Genomic DNA, 18,425 nt, shown 5'->3' with positions numbered 1-18,425 from the left:
AAACTGTCCAATAGCGAAAGGATGAAGACGGAGATGTTTCTTGCCTTCCGCACCACTTCCATCTGCATCCATCCCCAGCTAAAGTGTCAATCTATTATTACCCCTACCCCACCTCACCAAAGGAGTGAATGGATTAGAGAGCACAGGGCGTACCATGCAGCAGATTACACTCAATGAAATATATTCAACAATCCCCAACACAGCCTCACCCGCCTATTCTTCCCTTTGCCTCCATTCCCACCCAGTGTATTATCTGGCCGCATTATTTACCCTAACCCAGTTAGGTGTGCCGGCCAGGGGGAGCTCAAGTATTAAAGTAAAGGCTTGTCAGGGATGGCAAATCACAGGTGAAAGACAGCGCCTCCGGAATGCGTTTAGAGAGCCACGCGAGAGCGTCACCCAGTCTTCATTGTTCATGCCCAACAGCCTTAACCAAACTCACACCTAACGCCAGCAGATGACAATAGGAGCCTCCTGTTACATCCAGCAAAAATCTTGTAGCGTGCTCTTAAAATAGAAGGGCGAATCGGTTGCACCCGTTAGCAACATCCACTTATCAAATTCAGCTGAGGTCAGCTGGGGTGGTACACCCACTGAGTTTGATATCCTTAAATGTCACAGTCTGTATCGCAATTCCTGTCCAAGCAATGAATGCCAATTGTGGCAAATGCTCTGGAACTTTTTTGTCAATGCTTACAGCGTTCTTGTGGAAGGAAATGTCGAAGAATAAAAGATGGGACGTACATTCTTTATTGGAGAATGATACGTTACAAGCAATAACAACATCTCATTTTTTCAACTCCTTTAATTGACTCCGAGGCATATGAAAATAGGAGAATATTTAAGGATCCATCAGCTCCTACCACCCCACCCCAACCACTCCGAAAGACAGGCACTTGTTTTATCATCATGACACGCTAAGACGATGATATCGCTCACCCCCTCATCATGAAATTCAATTTGTCACCATCAGGTGTATGACGTCAAACCAGTGAGCTGGTAAGAACGTGAGTGTCCTCGAATTGATCTGATCAAAGCTTCAAAGAGACTACATGAAGATAAATAATTTTTACATTGAAGCCATCAATACCTTCCATAAGGTGCAGGCTTTATTGGCATTCGTTGGAAAGATCAGAACCAGCAGTTCCTTACAGTGGTTCCATTTGCACGGCATGTATAAGGGCAATTACAGATATTTCCGTCTTATTGAAAATCCTAGTCCTGTAGTGCTTAAACTACTAACAAAATAAAGATTCACTCCTATTACTGTGAATTAAAAAAACTTAGAAGTTACTTTCACATATAAACAGCGTGTCTTGGATTCGAACCGGTCTCAATTAACACGAGTCTCAAGTGATGTTCCGTACTGCGATCAGAGACTTGGACACTTGCTGATGACGTCAATGGAATATTGAATTTTAACCCTATGATTATTTGGACGGCCTCAGCTGCACCAGATTATCACTGTCAGTGCTCTGCAGTCAATAACCCTTTTGTAGATAGAATCAGAATGTCTACAAAAAGAGACTTCCATTGGCAAGTGCTAAAACCATTGGGCAATTTAATGGCTAAGTCCACTCAGTGAACTATGCTTTACAATATAGACGTTAGAATGCCTTAACGCATATGCCTGCCTTTAATATCATAACCACTTCCACAATCTCCTGAGAGGTATGTCAATATCAGGGTCCAACTTTTGTAATTATATCTTTGTCCACAGTGGCCGAGCAAAGAAACCACAAGGACGTGTTCACCACAACCAATTACTCAAGAACCTCTGATAATGGACACATCGTCAAAGGAGCCTTCTCTTCACCGTCACCAAACTTGGACCTAGAAAAATATCACTCATCTATCGGGGCAACCTCTGTATTCAGGACATAGAAGCAACCATCATTTTGAAGGGTGTCCTCAATAGCGAGGTTTATTTGTCTCTGCGGATATTTGATAAGGGTAAGATGGTTGTTCAACTGATATGTGCGTGGGTCTCATGGTTGATCGCCATACAGGGTAAGGGCACGATACTAGGAAGCAACTGAATACAGGTTAAGGCCTTATGCGAAGGACAGACCACCAAAATGATGTTTTCGTCAACGAATGCCTACATGATGATTTTACAAAACTGACAAAACTTGTACAATTGGTCAGCAGAACACAGCAAACCTTGAAAATCAAAAAGCGCATCGGGTTAATCACCAACCCAAATCTTGAACTTGTACATGTAAAATAATTCATATCCAATTCGAGGTGAGGTGTAATTGGGTCAGAGGACAACAGGGTGTCTAGACCGATTTTGTCTGATTGTCCTTGTTGGCGGAGATGCTGAATCAAGGACAAGGGTTGGGGTGTCCACGGCACGCCCTGAGCCTTCAAGAAATAATCCATTGAAAAAACAGTCTGTTGATTTTTTGATGGCGGAGATTTTTGCCAAATGTGGGGACGGGTGGGACAAAGGAAGAGGGCTGTTGCCTAGTGGGAGGTCAGATTTACCCGTGGATTCGGAAGAATTACTGACCTTGTTTTTTCTTGTGCTTTTTGAGAGCAGAATTTGGCAAGTTGCAATATAAGTAGTACGGAATTGTCATGCATTACTGTTTTCAGAAATTTTAGCAAATGGCAAAGATAAAGCGGCAAAAACATTTGTCAGTCTATACTTTCCTTCCAACATTGAGATGTAAATCTAATAGGCCTACCCTGAGCATTCTAGGAAAACAAACTCAGCTTGAAATTCTAGGCCTAGGCGCCCACACAGTTGAACCGAGAAACCTTGCATTGCTGAAGGGTCAGCAACCTAAACATTCAAGGGCAAAACAGACTCCACTGTATCGTATCTAAACACCTAGGCCTACACACTTGGACTCAGAAACCTAGACTCTAACAATCATTGCTCTCTTTCACCATTTATGCCCACACACTAAACCACCAGCAGTTGGGGGCATTCATCACAAACAAAGTTCGGATGAGAATGTCCCCCGATAAGACAACCTGACTTATTTGCCAGAAACGACTACACACAGCAGATAGAAATTCCCCCCAAAATGTTTGATTTTATTTCCATTAAATTTCATTGTCATTTCGTATAAGATTTCCTTGGTTTTAAAGACCATGAGGCGACTGAATTTAAACACCCCGTGAGTTACTCCTATCATTAGTACATGTAACATTCATCTGTTATACTAAAGCCAGTTTAATGGTACATGATGAATTAAAATTCCACTAGATATGTATAAGACCTACATATTATTCATCATGAGAGCATAAAGAGTGTGTAATTGTACACCAAGCATGCATCTCAGACAGTCGTATCTGGGTCAGCCCACTTGATGACGTCACTAATGGCCCCTGGATCGGCCTTGGGAATCCGTGAGTGACATTCTAGGCCAGAGGAGATGTGTTGATGACGTCAAAACCCGGGTGAATGAACAATCGGCTGATTAGTCATAAGGTTCCTACCGGGAGTTGAATCAATAAAAGCGAAAACAACCATTTATCAGGCAAGCGGTGCAAATCGACTGGGTACACGCTTCATGGTAAACACCGATTCATCAAATGGGATATTGGTGATTTTGTACTCATTAACACACGCCATCCACTATATCGGGATGGCAGCACACTATCAAACTGTTTCATTGGAATGATTATTGGAATGAAGACAGTTTTAATGCTTATTTTTATATCGTGTGCAATCATTACTTTTTGTCAGTTTGCAGTTTATTTCTGTTGGCATGACGTCATAAAACTCATCCCTTCTAACGAGTCAGAGGAGGTTCAACACGGTAAAAAGAAATCAGCCATTTAGGCAAAGACTAAGTCATCTGTTGCAATTTTTATGATACGCACGTCTAAATTGTTTTCCACCTACGCATTCAGCAATACTCATTACATTTTTCTCCATTAAGAACAATAATGCTTTGTAGTTCGAACAGCGTTCTTATTAGAGAAGTTCTAATGTACATGCGTGGGTAACTGATCCGATTGTGCCAAAAATCCAAGATGGCCACTGAAATCCAAAATGGCTGCCAAATTGAAGGTTAACTTAATTGTAATTCAAACCTACCAGAAAATGTCCCCGAGAATACCCCTTGGCCATGATGGTACATGCTTTCTATAATGGCTCCCGGTGACCGTGCACTTGAGGGTACACTTGTTGTACATGCTTGTGTTTGGCAAGGTGGCGTTGCTGTACTATTTACAATCTGAAATGACAAATGTAAAGGATTGTGAAAACATTGAGTTTATTTTTGTTGAAACGTTTTTCTAAAGGTGATGCAGAAAGTCGAAAATTGAAGAAAGAAAGTAGCACCATCAAATTGACATTGTAACTAATTCTGCAAAAAAAGCAAAAATTGTAAGTAACAGGTTGAAAAATACACAAAAGTGTTTAAGCAAAAGACGTCCGGGTTTTTACAGTTTGGCTTACAAAGATCATCATACATCAAAATGTTTCATGTTGCAGGAAAACAGATGAAAATAAGCCAGGTACTCTAGTATGAGGTAACCCAAATGCCAAGCGTGAATAAAACCAACACTGCATACAACCAGCACGTCATCATAACAACATTTGAATAGCAAGTTCCCAGCGGCATTCTAATTACCCGATTGGTAAAGGAAAATGAAATACCACGGTGTCACATTCTAAAAGGATTAGATATGAACATGAAAACACCAAATCAATAAACAGAATCGCTACTTTTACTGACTCGGCAAAAAGTGATAGAAAATTCTATGTAGATCTCTAAATTGGTTCTTTTGTTGTTGTTTTATATTCTTTCCTCGTTTTTTGCTTTTTTTCGACTTATATCCGTAATGGTCCGAATCATTTTCATATCTATTGTTCACGAGTTTGTTGCCTATTTATGGTCTGGGCTTGACGTTTAGCATTTGCCATAATTGTTACGGAATCTGGTGGGATGTGTGAAGGATGGTGTCGGGCGAATTATTGTGAGCCCAGAAGCGTCTGCTCCGAGGTGGGGTCATCAGCGGTGACCTTCCCCTAAGAAAAAACCTCCTTTTGTAATTTGCCTACTTTCTCTCAGAACAGATGCAGCCTTGTGTGTAAGAGGGTATGGCTAACTGATGACCTTCCCCTCCGAAAAAAGTTTTTTTCTCACATTTGCCACCATAATGGACATCCCAGAACCTTAATTTAAAGATTTCAAATTTTCCCGAATTTATCATGTGCAACAATAGCTCATTCAACAAATGACAATCCAACAGCAAAAGCAGCAGAGTCATTAAGTGCATCAGTCCCAAGATACTAGCATTCATTAAGTACACTAACGGAAATATTTCACTAGCAGTAGGCCTATCAAAGGCCAATTCCCTTAGCGGCAATCAAATAGCTTACAAGACCTCCTACGCATCTAATATTCCGCAACTAAAGCTACAATCTGAAAAACATTTCGCGGATAAAAGGTAATCCCGCATGGCTCTAGTTGATATTGTAGAACTCCTATCCCCGCCTACACAGTCGGGATTCACCACTGGTTTCTTTAGTCAGACGCCAGGAATATTTCAGCCACGTTTTTTATTAGCGGAAAGCGTTTCAATGCATTTCAATGTGGTTGTTTTCCAGGCTTGAAAATGTAAGGCTTATTATTCCTTGGGAAAGATCACTCTGACTACTGAAACAGGTAGACTGATGGCAGAGGCTTATGTGGTGATAATTTTTTGTAAAATTTTGACACAGTAATCAAATGAAGTACCACAAACCGCGAAATGCTTGCAGAGCTAACCAATTTGTCAAAATATGACGCCAACCAATCTATTTATTGTTTATAAGAAATGAACAACAAAAAGAGAAGAAGAAAATCGATAAAATACATTTCGTAGGTGGGAGGCAACAGGCCACATTTGATCAGAAAATCGTATAAATAAGCGCCGTAAATCTAGTCAATCATTTCTGCCGCTGGCGATCAATTCTGCTGATCTGATTAGGTGAGCAGATGGGTTGATACTACAAGAACCTCCTTTAGAGAACACTTGGTAACGTAACTTCGTGGCGGAGACCGCGTTTTTTTAGGAGAGTGACAATGTGATTCTCATTTATAGAGCTACCCATTTTTTTCATGTCTTGCTGCAGTAAGTGATAAAAATATCTCTTTTCTGTGGGTGAAACCAGTCGTTGCTGGGACAGTCCTTTGCTACCAGGAATGAGGCTGGTTTGTTGGGACAAAGTGCTAACCTTTGGCATAACTGATAAACAGTGACTTGCATCCTGCAACAGGGGTTTTCCCAATAAAATCATGATAACGAAATGATTGGAAAAACTCCTCAATCTGATGGGGTTATCAGGAGTGAACCGGCAGCTCTGCCCACGCTCAATCCCTAATGCACCGATCGGCCTCAAAGGTACTGTGCTCCCTCATCAACAAGCCGCCTTGGACAATCTTGTTTTGATTTCCCCGTCATGTCGATGTAGCGATTCGCGTTGGCAGCGAGTGGGCGACATAGCCATACATCTCTCTGGTGACATTGTCAGGCAATGTTCGGCAAACTGCTTGCAAGATTAAAGAAATTGCTTTAATCAGGAAAGAGAGTGACTGAGCAAAATGGCGACGCCAAATTGAATTGGTTTGGCAGGCAGTTGAGATGTGAGAGAAAGTGGGCAAATGATGATAAAGCAATTTAACTTCAGAGAGAAGATAGTTAGGTAGGTTACAAGAATCAATAAATGGCCTTAAAAATAGGCAAAGCTGCCAAGCAGAGAGATCAATTGGTTGAAACATCATGTTTGCCATAGTTTTATGTCTGACTGTGGTCGCCTAATTCACCTAAAAGGGCGTATAGATATAAGAGAGAGGGGGAGGTTGACAACTCACTATCATTCAAAGTGAAAAGTGGTTATAGTAATAATTGGTTTGAAGATACTTATGAGAAAAAAAACAGTAGCAATAAAGGTTTTTGTTTACACCAGTGCTTGATTTGTCTCTACTTTTGATGAAGAGATGGTCGCAAAAATATTCTAATGAACTCATCGTGACCTGCTATCACATTAACCCTGTCTCTTTTAGCATAATTGTCCATCATTAGTGGTGGGGTGATTCGCTATGCGGCCCACGCACTGAAAGCCACCAATAACCTAGAGTAATCACAGCTTCACGACCCCATAACTCTGTACCCTTTGTATGCTGGGTGCAATCATCGGTAATGGTCCGGGGTGTCGCCCTTCGCTAGTCTCATGACATAGGTCAACTGCATCTGTCAGAAGATCGCGCTAATCCGCCAGTAATTGGCAGCCGAACAATTAACCGGGACACACTCCATACTGCACACCTAACGCTTGTGTAATTAATTATTGTTTAATTTCTCTATGAAAAGGGTGAAAGGGTTTCAGCACGCGAGCAGATTGCTAATTGATTTTCAGAGAATTAACGCAAAGCTTGGCACTGATGGCCGCTTTATCAGCCTTGAACACTGCCTATGGCCGCTGGCGCTTGGAATCGCCAGAGGTCACAAGCAGGATCATCCCTGACAAAAAATGTCTTCCATCTCGTTAGATCAGGAATGAGATTAAGAAGCAATTAATTAAGAAGAGGTCATCTTTGCTTCAGGGAGTATCTTACGAGATTCAATGTCTTCGCGTCATTGTGCTTTAGTTGCATCACATGTGTTATCGAGTTTCACGCCTCGGGTGTGAGCTATGTGAGATTATGACACCTACTCAAGGACAGGGGTCGGAGCAGGTTGAAAATCTGTTGTGCGAAATTTGAAAGGAGGGAATTATGTGTGCAGCATTGACGCTATCGTTCCGTCATTGTAGCACGGTTGTCAGTCATTGTCTGGTGCTGATTATGATGGGATTACGATGAGAGTGGGACAGCAGACGTCCCCTGTTTTTATGCGTGGTAAAGAAGTGGCGTACAATGGTGGGAATAGGTCAATATGACATTCAATTGACGTCAAACGGATGGTGGTGCTGAGCCATTTTTTGACAAAATGACAAACTTTTTTAGCAGCCTTTTTTTCTATTTTGGTCTCAAGCTATTCTCTGATATTGTGGCCAGATTCATTGGAGGCGATTTTTCCAATGTGGTGACCTTTATTTTGCTTCATTTTGATCTTCAAATTTCGCTTGGGTTATTTCCGTCCTTTTCTAAAACTGGATTACCTCGATAAATCTGAATATGACGTTATTCACTTTTTATGCTCGAAGTGACAATAAGAAGCGGCAATCTTAGTAAACTATGTATGGCGTCACTTTCAGCTATTTATAGACCAAATAAGATACAACCATCAATATCATCATCAGTTTTTTATACAACTTCAGGCCTATAAGTAGAAAGGTGACCTTTATTCTCCAAGGTCTCTCAGGCCCTTTAGCCTGAGGTCACAGGTAAACCAACTCAAAAGCTAATGGACCGGCAAATGTTTTGAAATGATGGCTGTTTCTAAGTTCTAAATGGTGTTCCAGAAGGAATACTTGTTGCAGATTTAATTGATTAATGATTATCTTGTTCAGAAGCATTCTTACGACTTTTGATGATATTTTTTTATCATAAAACTTCACAAGAAGTGGGAAGGACTGGCCCAAAAGTAGAGCAAGCTAGCCAGCATCCTATTACAAATGGAATAGGATGCACAAATGGAAATTAGAATAGGCAAACCATGCTCCCACTGAACACTACACCAACACCATCACATATTCTAACATTGTGCCATTTGATAAACCAATGCCATTTCCTGGGTATGACAGCTGACATTTGAGTTAACAGGACAACAGACCCCATCGGGTATTTTTAAAGGTTATCACCAAGGCACATTGCACTAAAGCAATCAATCAACTTGGCCCTGTGCCTGCACTGTTAAATCCCCAATGCATACTTAATTTTCCAAAATATCTATAGAACTACATTATGTATTAGTATGTTTTCATGGTTGAGTGTGCCAACCACAGAATGGCGTCATCAAAGAACATACACAACTATCAATATGTTTTTGCACTCTCGAGTACCTCAATTATATCAAGACCAACACCATTGGTTAAAAATTTGATATTTGTAATTGAAATAGAGCCACCACTATACCAACAGCGAAGCCCTTTAATCAACGCAGCCAGGACTTTTCCTACGCCACAGTATTTGAACAACAATGTCGACACAGCGGCCCTGTCACTGCAAGTGAATTATTTCACAAGGCGTTATACAAAGATGTATCGACACCCGCCCACACATAATGGAAAGGAAGAGCGTTATTGATACGCCTCAAGGTTTTGTTTTCACCCTTGGACCCTTGGCTTGAATATTCGATAACATCCTTGTCTGGCTTCAGTCAGTGCTTGGCTTGTATATAGCAACCATTAGGAAAGGCGGGCGAATGTAGGATGGCTCTTTTCCCTTGTACTCCTTTACTACCAAATCAAAACTTTGGTTCATTTTCAGGAAGAACTGTAAGTTTCTACAGCTCCTGATGACACGACAACTTTACACCATGCAATGCGTCATGCATTGTGCATTGTGTCATAATGTCACAGACTGCCTTTATGCAGAGTCAAAGCTGATGAAACCTTCATTTGAATTAGTCGTAGCTAATTGGTACACATCAAAAAGTAATGAAATTGTTCTTTCCCTCAACCAAGCCCATTCCTCACACTTTAATGAAACGCCTACTTGTTTTATTTAGTATCATTCTCCATTATCGGGACATCACTCATTAAAAAGTAGGTTAGTTTTCAATCTCTTTTTTTATCGAGTGGGAGTGAAATTCAACCACTCAGAAATTGCTAGCTGAGACTTTGCCATAAAGAAATTCAATTCAAGTACCGGTATGCCAATGTTCTTTGGATCCTGAGAGGCCATGAATGTGGTGGGTGGACGTCGAGCACCTGCTTGTGGAAATGAAAGCAATGAAATGAGCAATGAAAGTTATATCTCAACTCTCAAAGTGTAATGCAATAAATATCTTAGCAATCAAGTTCAGAATTGTATCTTAAGTGTGTTTATAAGATAATGACATTGTTTTTTGACATCGTCTAATTTGAATGATGCCAAATAAGTGCTCGTCACTTGTTTTGCAGTGTGGCCTAAAATGGTTGGAATGTGGAATAAGTATGGTAAATGTGGGGGAACTTTGAATGATCTACAAGACTTTATATGGTCCTTTGCCAAGTCTCTAAAGCATTCTTAACTTTTGTAGTCTGTCCAATGAACTGGCCAGCATTACTCAGTGCAGACTCAACTCTATATGCTTGGCTTAGGGTTAGCCTACCATCTAAGCCTATGAAACATGTTTCTTGGCCAACAGGGAAGCAATAATGGATGAGTCTGTTTTGTCGAAGGTAAACTTTTTGACTTTTTCCTAAGCTGCAGGTAGGCCTTGGCAGGTGAAGGCCTTGAAATGTCATGAACTGAATAAAAAGATTTGGACTCCCACACACGGGCATAGATGAAATCTCACTCTTGCTTGGATTTCTTCGGCGCTCTGCTACAGAGCGAGAGGGTATTGGCAGTTGGCTATGCTCAAGAAATGTTTGCAGTGCACGACTTGAGGTCACACACCGATTTCTATGAAACATGAAGGAGATGTCTCGGTTGAAATATTACAAAGGGATCTAGTTCTTAAGTGGTTAAGTGGACCACTGAAATGTGATTTATTTTTTTAACCCACACAAGTTATGACAGATCCTGTTCGATATCATATCAACACAATGAGATTTACCCCCAGATGAACCTGTCCAATTCACAGCTTTCCTAATAAGGACATTTTGACACTATGGAAATTTCACCGATGTTCACCACAATATCATGTACAATTTGTCACATATCAATACAAATATATCACCAACTTGAGACGCCATGAAAATATATGTATGTAGGAGTTAGATCCTGGTTTGTTGATAAACAGACTTTTTAATTTACGCAGGTTTAGTTTGGCCATGGCCAATTTCTAAACATTGGAGGCTCGCCAACCGGCTTTGAGGCCGTAAATCTTAACCCACCTGTATGTATTGAAGATAATTACGTTGAATTAGGAATACGGGGTAGGCCTATAGAAGTGTTAGCGTTAGCATATTCATGTCTGGATTCGACAGGAGAGCGTGGGCGGTGTTATTTTGTGGTCAGATAATCGGCTGTTCAATCCCACAACAAATAATCACAAATAATCAATGGGGGTTGGATATCTGTGCTTATGAGAGATCAAGGCAATGGGGGCCAAGAAATGCTATGCCTACACATATAATATGTTTGAAGAAACCTAGCCTGCTAAAAGTTTGAAACTGCTTAGAAATTAGGCAGGAGAGTTAAAATAATATCTCTGCATAAACTTGGTGCCAAATTTCCTGAAGCAATTTATAGCAATTTCTTCACACTAATCTTGACCTCTATAACAACACTACATCACACCACCAGGTATCACAGTATGACAGTTATGACAGTAAAATGAGCATCAGCATCATCGAGAATTCCGTAATTGATTGAAAAGTGCTAATTTCGTATTCAGCAGCCCACGATACTTATCCACTGCACGAGCGGGTCTGATCCACCAGAACTTATATAACGTAGGGGAAGACGAATAAGTCTATTGGATTTCGCGGGGGTGGATAGAAAACGATGACAATCTTAGGTGCTTTGATCTGGCACTTTCTGTAATATGTCGGCAATGAAGCGAGGGTGGCTGTCGTTAAGACACAATCATTGGTGTCTGAGATTAAAGGGTTTCTATGGTTGGTGTTTGTAGATGCGAGGGAGTAAGTTATGATACTAATACATGGTATAGGATTGACTTTACAAACAGAATTGATATTGGTTATTCCGGGGCGTACATAGCTTTTTGGCCTTGGGATGGGGCGGGGGAGCAGGCAAGATGCTCTCAGTATGCACTTTTCGAAATTTTTCGGTCAAAATCACAGTCAAAAACACAATCTTCAGAGACTTTACTAAGTAGCCATACAGTCTCCTATCTTAGACGACCTACCCTTTCTCTGTGTCTAGTCATGTTTCCCAACCACGCCTTCATAAGGTGACATAAGGCTCTTAGAATCCGGGGATAAAGGGTGTCAGATTTGCAAAAAGGGATCAGATTCACTTCTGACAACCTGTTAAGTGGGTGTGTGGGTTTTTGAGACCCTCGCCTCAGGGCTCTCAAAATGATACATTACCAAGTTAAGGTAGCGAAAATCTCCCTGTAAACCCTGACAGGGACTTTTTGTTAAAACAGACTGGATGTCATCTTCTTTGTATATCTTAAAGTATCTGATGAAAATTTACATTTTTAATTGTGTCCCACAAACGTGGTCCCTCATGATAAGAGTTCACGAGGGTCTGTCCCTAACATCTGTTAGTATTGGTCCTTTATTATTCAAGTAAATAATGGACCCTTAGTGCTACGATCCCCATTGTTCTCTAAAGAACATGTAACTGGCCATTACCTTCAACCCATTAGATCCTAATGAGTTATGAGAGCTTTTGGAAAACGAATCTCATTTTAAAATTCTCATTTTAAACTTAGAAGACTAGTTTGCAAATTTCAAACTGGAAAGGTTGTTACATTAGCTGCATGTATGCAAAGGTTGGTCCTTCCGGCAATGAAGCAAGAATAGCCTAAACTCTCTTAGTCTTTGATTCATACACTTACGTCTCCCTCAGATAGCTTGGCCAAAACATATTGAAGTGTTCAGAATGCTGACGGCAACAGTATTTTTTCCATAAAATTATCCAACAAATTGGCTCAGTCTTTTGTTTCCACATTTCTACATTGTAATTGTCAAAGTACATTGCCTCAATCCAACTTCGCAGGCTATGAAATGGTAAAAGGGCAACAACAGATTTCTCCGAAAAAAAACTCATCTTTGCGTCTCTGTTTTCTAATTTATTCCTTAGGTGTAGGAGTCTGAAAGAAGAGCCTGCAACATCGCTAACTTGGCAGATGAGGATTTCTTTGCCCCCTCAGGTCTCTTGGAAAGAAACCCATTGGGCATCCCGGAGTGTACAAGCGACATGATTTCCATCAATAATTGGACAATGTTAATTATACAACACACGCAATTGTTAAACCTTATTAAAGAATATTACAAACCTTCACCCCACCATGTTTGCAAATGTAATTAGGTAAAACCAGTGGAAGACATCAGTTTGGTTTTGACCTTGGTTACAGCTTGTGCTCGGGAGCAAAGCTCAAGTACAATCGTCAATCGGATGAAAAATTTGATTTTTTGTTTGGGACATGAGGCAAGATGATTGTACTGCCTAAGGCGATGGCTTCGGGCGCTAAATCTGTACAGTATTGTTGTGCGCCAAACTTGCTGCAGTGCCCCACGGAGGTGTAAGCCTCCCCTTCTGTCTTAAGAGTTCTCCAGCCATATGCCCCAAAGTCACAGCAATATTGTCAGGTCTTGCAACTTGTCATAAAGCAGATCGGAACACGGGACAAGAGCGTGTATGAATAAGTCTATGAGGTACTTAGCTATTTCCCGCCAGGCCATTTGACCGTAAAATCACCGGGCTAATTACCTCACTTAATTATCATCACAGGTTTCTTAATTACTGCCATTCAGATTGTTACTATCGCCAAATTGTGATTTTTCATGAAAAATCTGCGCTTTTGTCTGCGCTATGACAATGTCGTCCCATCGTAAATCTGCCATGCATTAAACTGGGCGCTAATGGTCACTTTGATGGCAGCTTCAGTGTTCTTTATTTGTTTGCCAATGATTATTGGTGTGTGGGAGTCAGTTTGGTTTATCTGTTATAAGGTCCTCATGGAGAGCATCCGATATCGCTTGTTATGATTTTATAGCCAGTAATGCACAGGAAGTAGAGATGGGTAAGAGACATGACAGTCCATAGTCACCCGTTCAGCGAACAGTCTAAAGTGCCACGCAAACACGCAATCTGAATTGCTGCAATCTCGAATTATAATTGCTGTTAAGTGGAACATAAAGATATCTCATTTGTTGGTATAACCCATAATAGCTAGGTTTTATCTTGATTGGAAGTAGTACTGATAAATCAGAAAAAGGTCTGTACGTACAGCCCCCAATCGACCTCACACTCGCAGTGATACACACAATCCCTTTGCACAAAATCTATTAGATGACGATTGAATATACCAGCATTCTGGTTTAATTAAATCATCTGGGTTTACCAAGCAATACATAAGATAATGCAATAATCCAGTTTCACTGATTACACTTCTCAGTTACAGAAGAGCGATTTAGACAAATGGCACATCTTTAACCTTTCTAACTGCGATGGCAATACAATGTGCATCAATCTCGCTGGAGAAAAGTCTGCATATTGGAAGATCGTTAGCTCTGAATGTCAACGTTTCCATTAACCTTTGTAAAGTGAGAAACTGTGGCTTTCGTGGCATTTCCGCCTAGAAAAAGGAAGTCCCCCTTGCACGACATACGATGAATCAATGACACTATGTCACTCGATGGAAATTGTGACCTTTTCCCGTTGTCACTTTTGAATTATCGTTGCCAATAGGGATGGGTTTTTTTCGTAATCAGGATTGATGACTTCACGGTGAAAGTTTTTAAAGGAAGTAGAAGAGGGTGTTACTTTTTCAAAAAAAATCCTTGCACTAGTAATGGGGGGGTTTAATGATGACGTCTGCCGATTTGATTAGAGTAACGTTAAGTAGCTCTAAAAGAGCTAGGAGTTTAAGTGGGCTGCACATTTATTTTACTTTAAGAGTGTATAGGACATTATTGTCACTGACAACAAACGTCAGTAATATGCACCGTGACCTACAAAAATTACAATGCGTTTCTTTGGATGAGATTGGGGAGTTGAAAAAATCTGAAGAATAGCTGTCAGTCTCAGTCGCCCCGGAGGCGAAGATGTGGGATCAATCCACGGAGAGTGGGATCAATTGGTCCGCCCACGCATATCGCATGAGCCCGAAACTTATTAACGTCACTCAATGATCGACATCCTACTCGTGCGAGACTCTCAGAGTGCTCTCGTTACAGGATGATAATTTGGTCATAATGGCCATGGGAAGCGGAAGGGGCACCGGCATTGGGGTCACAGTCAGACAGCAATTTTTGTTGCATGTGATCATAGGCAATAGCGATTTAAATCACTTGTGTAACGTAAATGTAAAGTAAAGGTATAAGCAGTTACATTTTCTTACCTTATTTGAAAATGATGTGTGCGATAATTCTTTTAATCTCTGTGATAAGTTGCGACTGGCCTTAGCAATGGCCGACCCGTCCAGTATAGGAACGTTCTTAGGACTAGCTGTACAAGTGGTGGCTTCCCGGGGAAGGGCTGGGGTCGGGAGAGATTGCACCTGTGGAATAGGCCGGCTCGCAGTGGGCTTGATTGGACTAGATACGGACATTGTGCGACGTACGTTCTGAGGTGTTGTGGAGAGTTGTAGTTCGACGAACATCATGTGGTCACCAAGACGCATCATCAGAGTCAGCGGTGATTTTCCGGAGAGGAAATCCGTCACCTGTAAAGAGAAAACAAAGCATATTTGAAAATCTTTTCGTCGAATTCTCCAATTTCAGTTAGTCACTGACTGAGCTGCATAATGAAAGTTACTTAACAATTGATCGAATAGATGGATACAAACATTAGATTCATATCTATCCATTATGGAAATTGATCCTACATAACCATTTCTAGGATCTCAACTATTAGCATTACATATAAAAAAAATTTGATCGTGATATAAGGCAATATTAGAACAATCACAATCACATAATCCTGGTACAATTACAATCATCTGACATCCTATAATATGATAATTGAAATCAGGCCACCGGCACAAACCAGGACTTCGAATGAGTCATGTGTTGGATGTCAAGTGTGGAACTGGACCACAACATTTAAAAGGTCAAACAGTAGACCAAGGGTAACCAAAATTGCCTAAGCAGGGCATTTTGGCTGTCTAGGCCTCCTGGTTTCGTTTTTTATAGACTTATCATGAAAGTCAATTTTGCCAAAAATCCTTCCTGATTAGACATTGGTAGAGGTCTATCGTAAAATGTTTTTTTGTTTAAATGCTTGAACTTCTTTATTATGTTTCATTAGGCTTGAGCGGCTGTGATTGCACCAGCAAGATGGTACTTGACTGAGTGAAAGTCTTCAACTATTACAGCCTCATTGAGTTTTACTTGCAAGTCTATAGCCTCACAACATCCATAGCAATCAGAGGCCTAGTTCTCATCATGAGACTCCCAGCAAAATATCAAATGGAAATGTATACCCTCTGGGTTTCCAAAACTGGGACATCATTCATGTCATTAGTTTTGGATGAATAGGAGTGAACATCTGAACTCAGAACCACAATGCATGGCAACTTCTGTAACATTTGTGGTCTACCAACAGAGCAGTCACAACACCCACAAAAAAAGTTCCAAATAAAGAGACAATTTGAACTTGTTTGAAAGAAACGTGAACCTCAAATTACCAGGCTTCGAACCCTTGACCCCAAACAGATAAAATAGGTTTGGCATGTCGGATGAGTGGGAGTGTAACTAGGGTTAAAATTAGCGCTGTCTGTGTTATGGCTGTTGAAAAATTACCTTAAATAGGCAATTATGTTCCCCACCATGACATGCATATATGAATTAACAAGTAGTACAATTGATCCTACCATTTCTACATAACCACTGTTATATGATGACTTTATATTTTGATATCGCAACAGTTTTGGTAAGGCCTATAGCTATCAAAATATCAATATGCCAATGGGTACTTCATCGAGATAGGTTATGCCTGGGACTTCAGGCATGGCCTAGTATAAAGTCACAGGCCAACTTGTAGGACATGCATTAAAGTAGGCTACTTTTTATGATGATCAAACACAAAGGCATACATATCGAAAGCAAAACACAAATTGGCAGAAACTCCAGTTTGAAAAGACTTCTTTGCCTAATATACTTTGTAGAGCTGTACCCGGTTGAAGGGCGCCTGTACCTGAGGCCTACATTATGAGCATAGGCCTATGACACAGAGGCACCAAAACCAGCTTAATAGCGTCTACACGTAGGTGATAAAGTACTATTAAAGTGGACAGTTTAGTTCAACTGCGTAGGCGTGTGGAAATAGTGGCATGATTTTGCCCAGGGCCCCCACAGGATCGGAATAATTTGATCACACAGTCATAACATAGGGGTCGTTTGTTAGGGACCTGAATTCATAATAAGTTGGATGGACGCCAGCCAAATCACGTAGCACTTATAGGGGCATATTGTCCGAGAGTTCAGCGTAGAATATTCGGCATTTTTTATAGATTGGTTGGGAGCTGGGTCATTTTTTCACTTTTTTGTTACTTCATGTGGCTATACGGGTTTAACAATAGAAAGAAATTTGTACGGAGGAGTTGTGTCTTGGTAAACATTTGATTTTTTTTTGTTTTCGCAATGAGAGATAGGGGCTAAACAAAAGAATGAAAAAAATGGGCACAGAAGTTAAGACTTTGTCTATGTTTTAACGCCGTTACTTTTGTTAATCACTTCTACCAAGATACGGGCATGACAATGAGAAGAGAGCAGTCAATTGTACAGTTACGCTCGGGTAAATGTTTTAGCTTGATTGTGTCAATATTGCCACATAAAAAAGAACAGCTCAAAGTTACCGCCCTCCGCTGTGTTCATACACCTGTTTCAAAAACTTGTTTAATGGACACCTTTAGAAATAAGTGAAAATTTAGACTGATAAAGTTTCACATTGACCCTACACAGACGTGCTTGATGTTCACTTTTTCATATGAGCCAATGACAAAATAAATGCTGTTTCCTAATGTAGGTAGATATCATCTGTTTTCAATTGCCAACAACATTTAGGAATGAAATTGTAAATCATTACATGACTAGCCAGGGAAAATGTTACCATTAGTAGTTCTAAATGACCAAACGTGTCGGCCAAGGCAATAACGTATAATATGTGCCATAACCCGAGTGGACAAACCAAACAAACCAAAGCGGTCAGTCACCTGAGAGAAACGTGTTGTGAACAGAACTCACCAACCGATTTCAACAATATTAGAACAACAAGTGAAATCAATAACGCAGCCAGCTGCAAATTATTTGCACGGCAAATTTCCAATCAATCCCGCCTGGACCCATCCCATGACTTACTCAATACCGGCCCAGCGGCATTGGCGAAAAATCATCAATAACATATGTAGGCAAATGACTGCCCCCGCACAGGCAAACAAAGTTAATTGGACAGAATTACAGGTAGATTGGAAAGTGGAACCTCGAAAGAAGAATATAACAAAAGGATTGAAACAAGAGACTCTACACACCGATCTCTGCAAAACAATATTCGCGTGGGCGTGGAGATATTTCATATCATGAAATCAATATTTTCCTGGAATATTTCTGTTTGTGAGTGCACTTCATTTCATTGTGAACAGATGTACATTTCTGATATAAGTATTGGTTACCCGCTTGGTTGAGTACTGCAGAGGGGGCATTTTCAATCATTCCTGTTATCTGGATTTTATTGTAAATCGTGTTG

At 40.6% G+C, this 18,425-nt stretch overlaps 1 protein-coding gene across 2 annotated transcripts in view; it reads right to left on the bottom strand.

Annotated features, from left to right (window-relative positions):
* LOC135485891 (midnolin-like) overlaps positions 1 to 18,425 on the bottom strand; it is a 42,309-nt gene that overhangs the window by 8,159 nt on the left and 15,725 nt on the right. For both annotated transcript variants that reach the window (XM_064768248.1, XM_064768247.1), the window contains exons 4-5: positions 15,082 to 15,405; positions 4,058 to 4,196 (exon numbers count right to left, since the gene is read on the bottom strand). In XM_064768248.1, coding sequence (XP_064624318.1) covers positions 4,058 to 4,196; positions 15,082 to 15,405 — 463 coding nt within the window. The remainder of the gene's footprint in view (positions 1 to 4,057; positions 4,197 to 15,081; positions 15,406 to 18,425) is intronic.

Source organism: Lineus longissimus, chromosome 4, assembly GCF_910592395.1.
Source record: "Lineus longissimus chromosome 4, tnLinLong1.2, whole genome shotgun sequence".
Lineage (NCBI taxonomy): Eukaryota > Metazoa > Nemertea > Pilidiophora > Heteronemertea > Lineidae > Lineus > Lineus longissimus.
The sequence above is the reverse complement of the archived record's forward strand: the minus strand, read 5'-3'. Positions and strand labels throughout refer to the sequence as shown.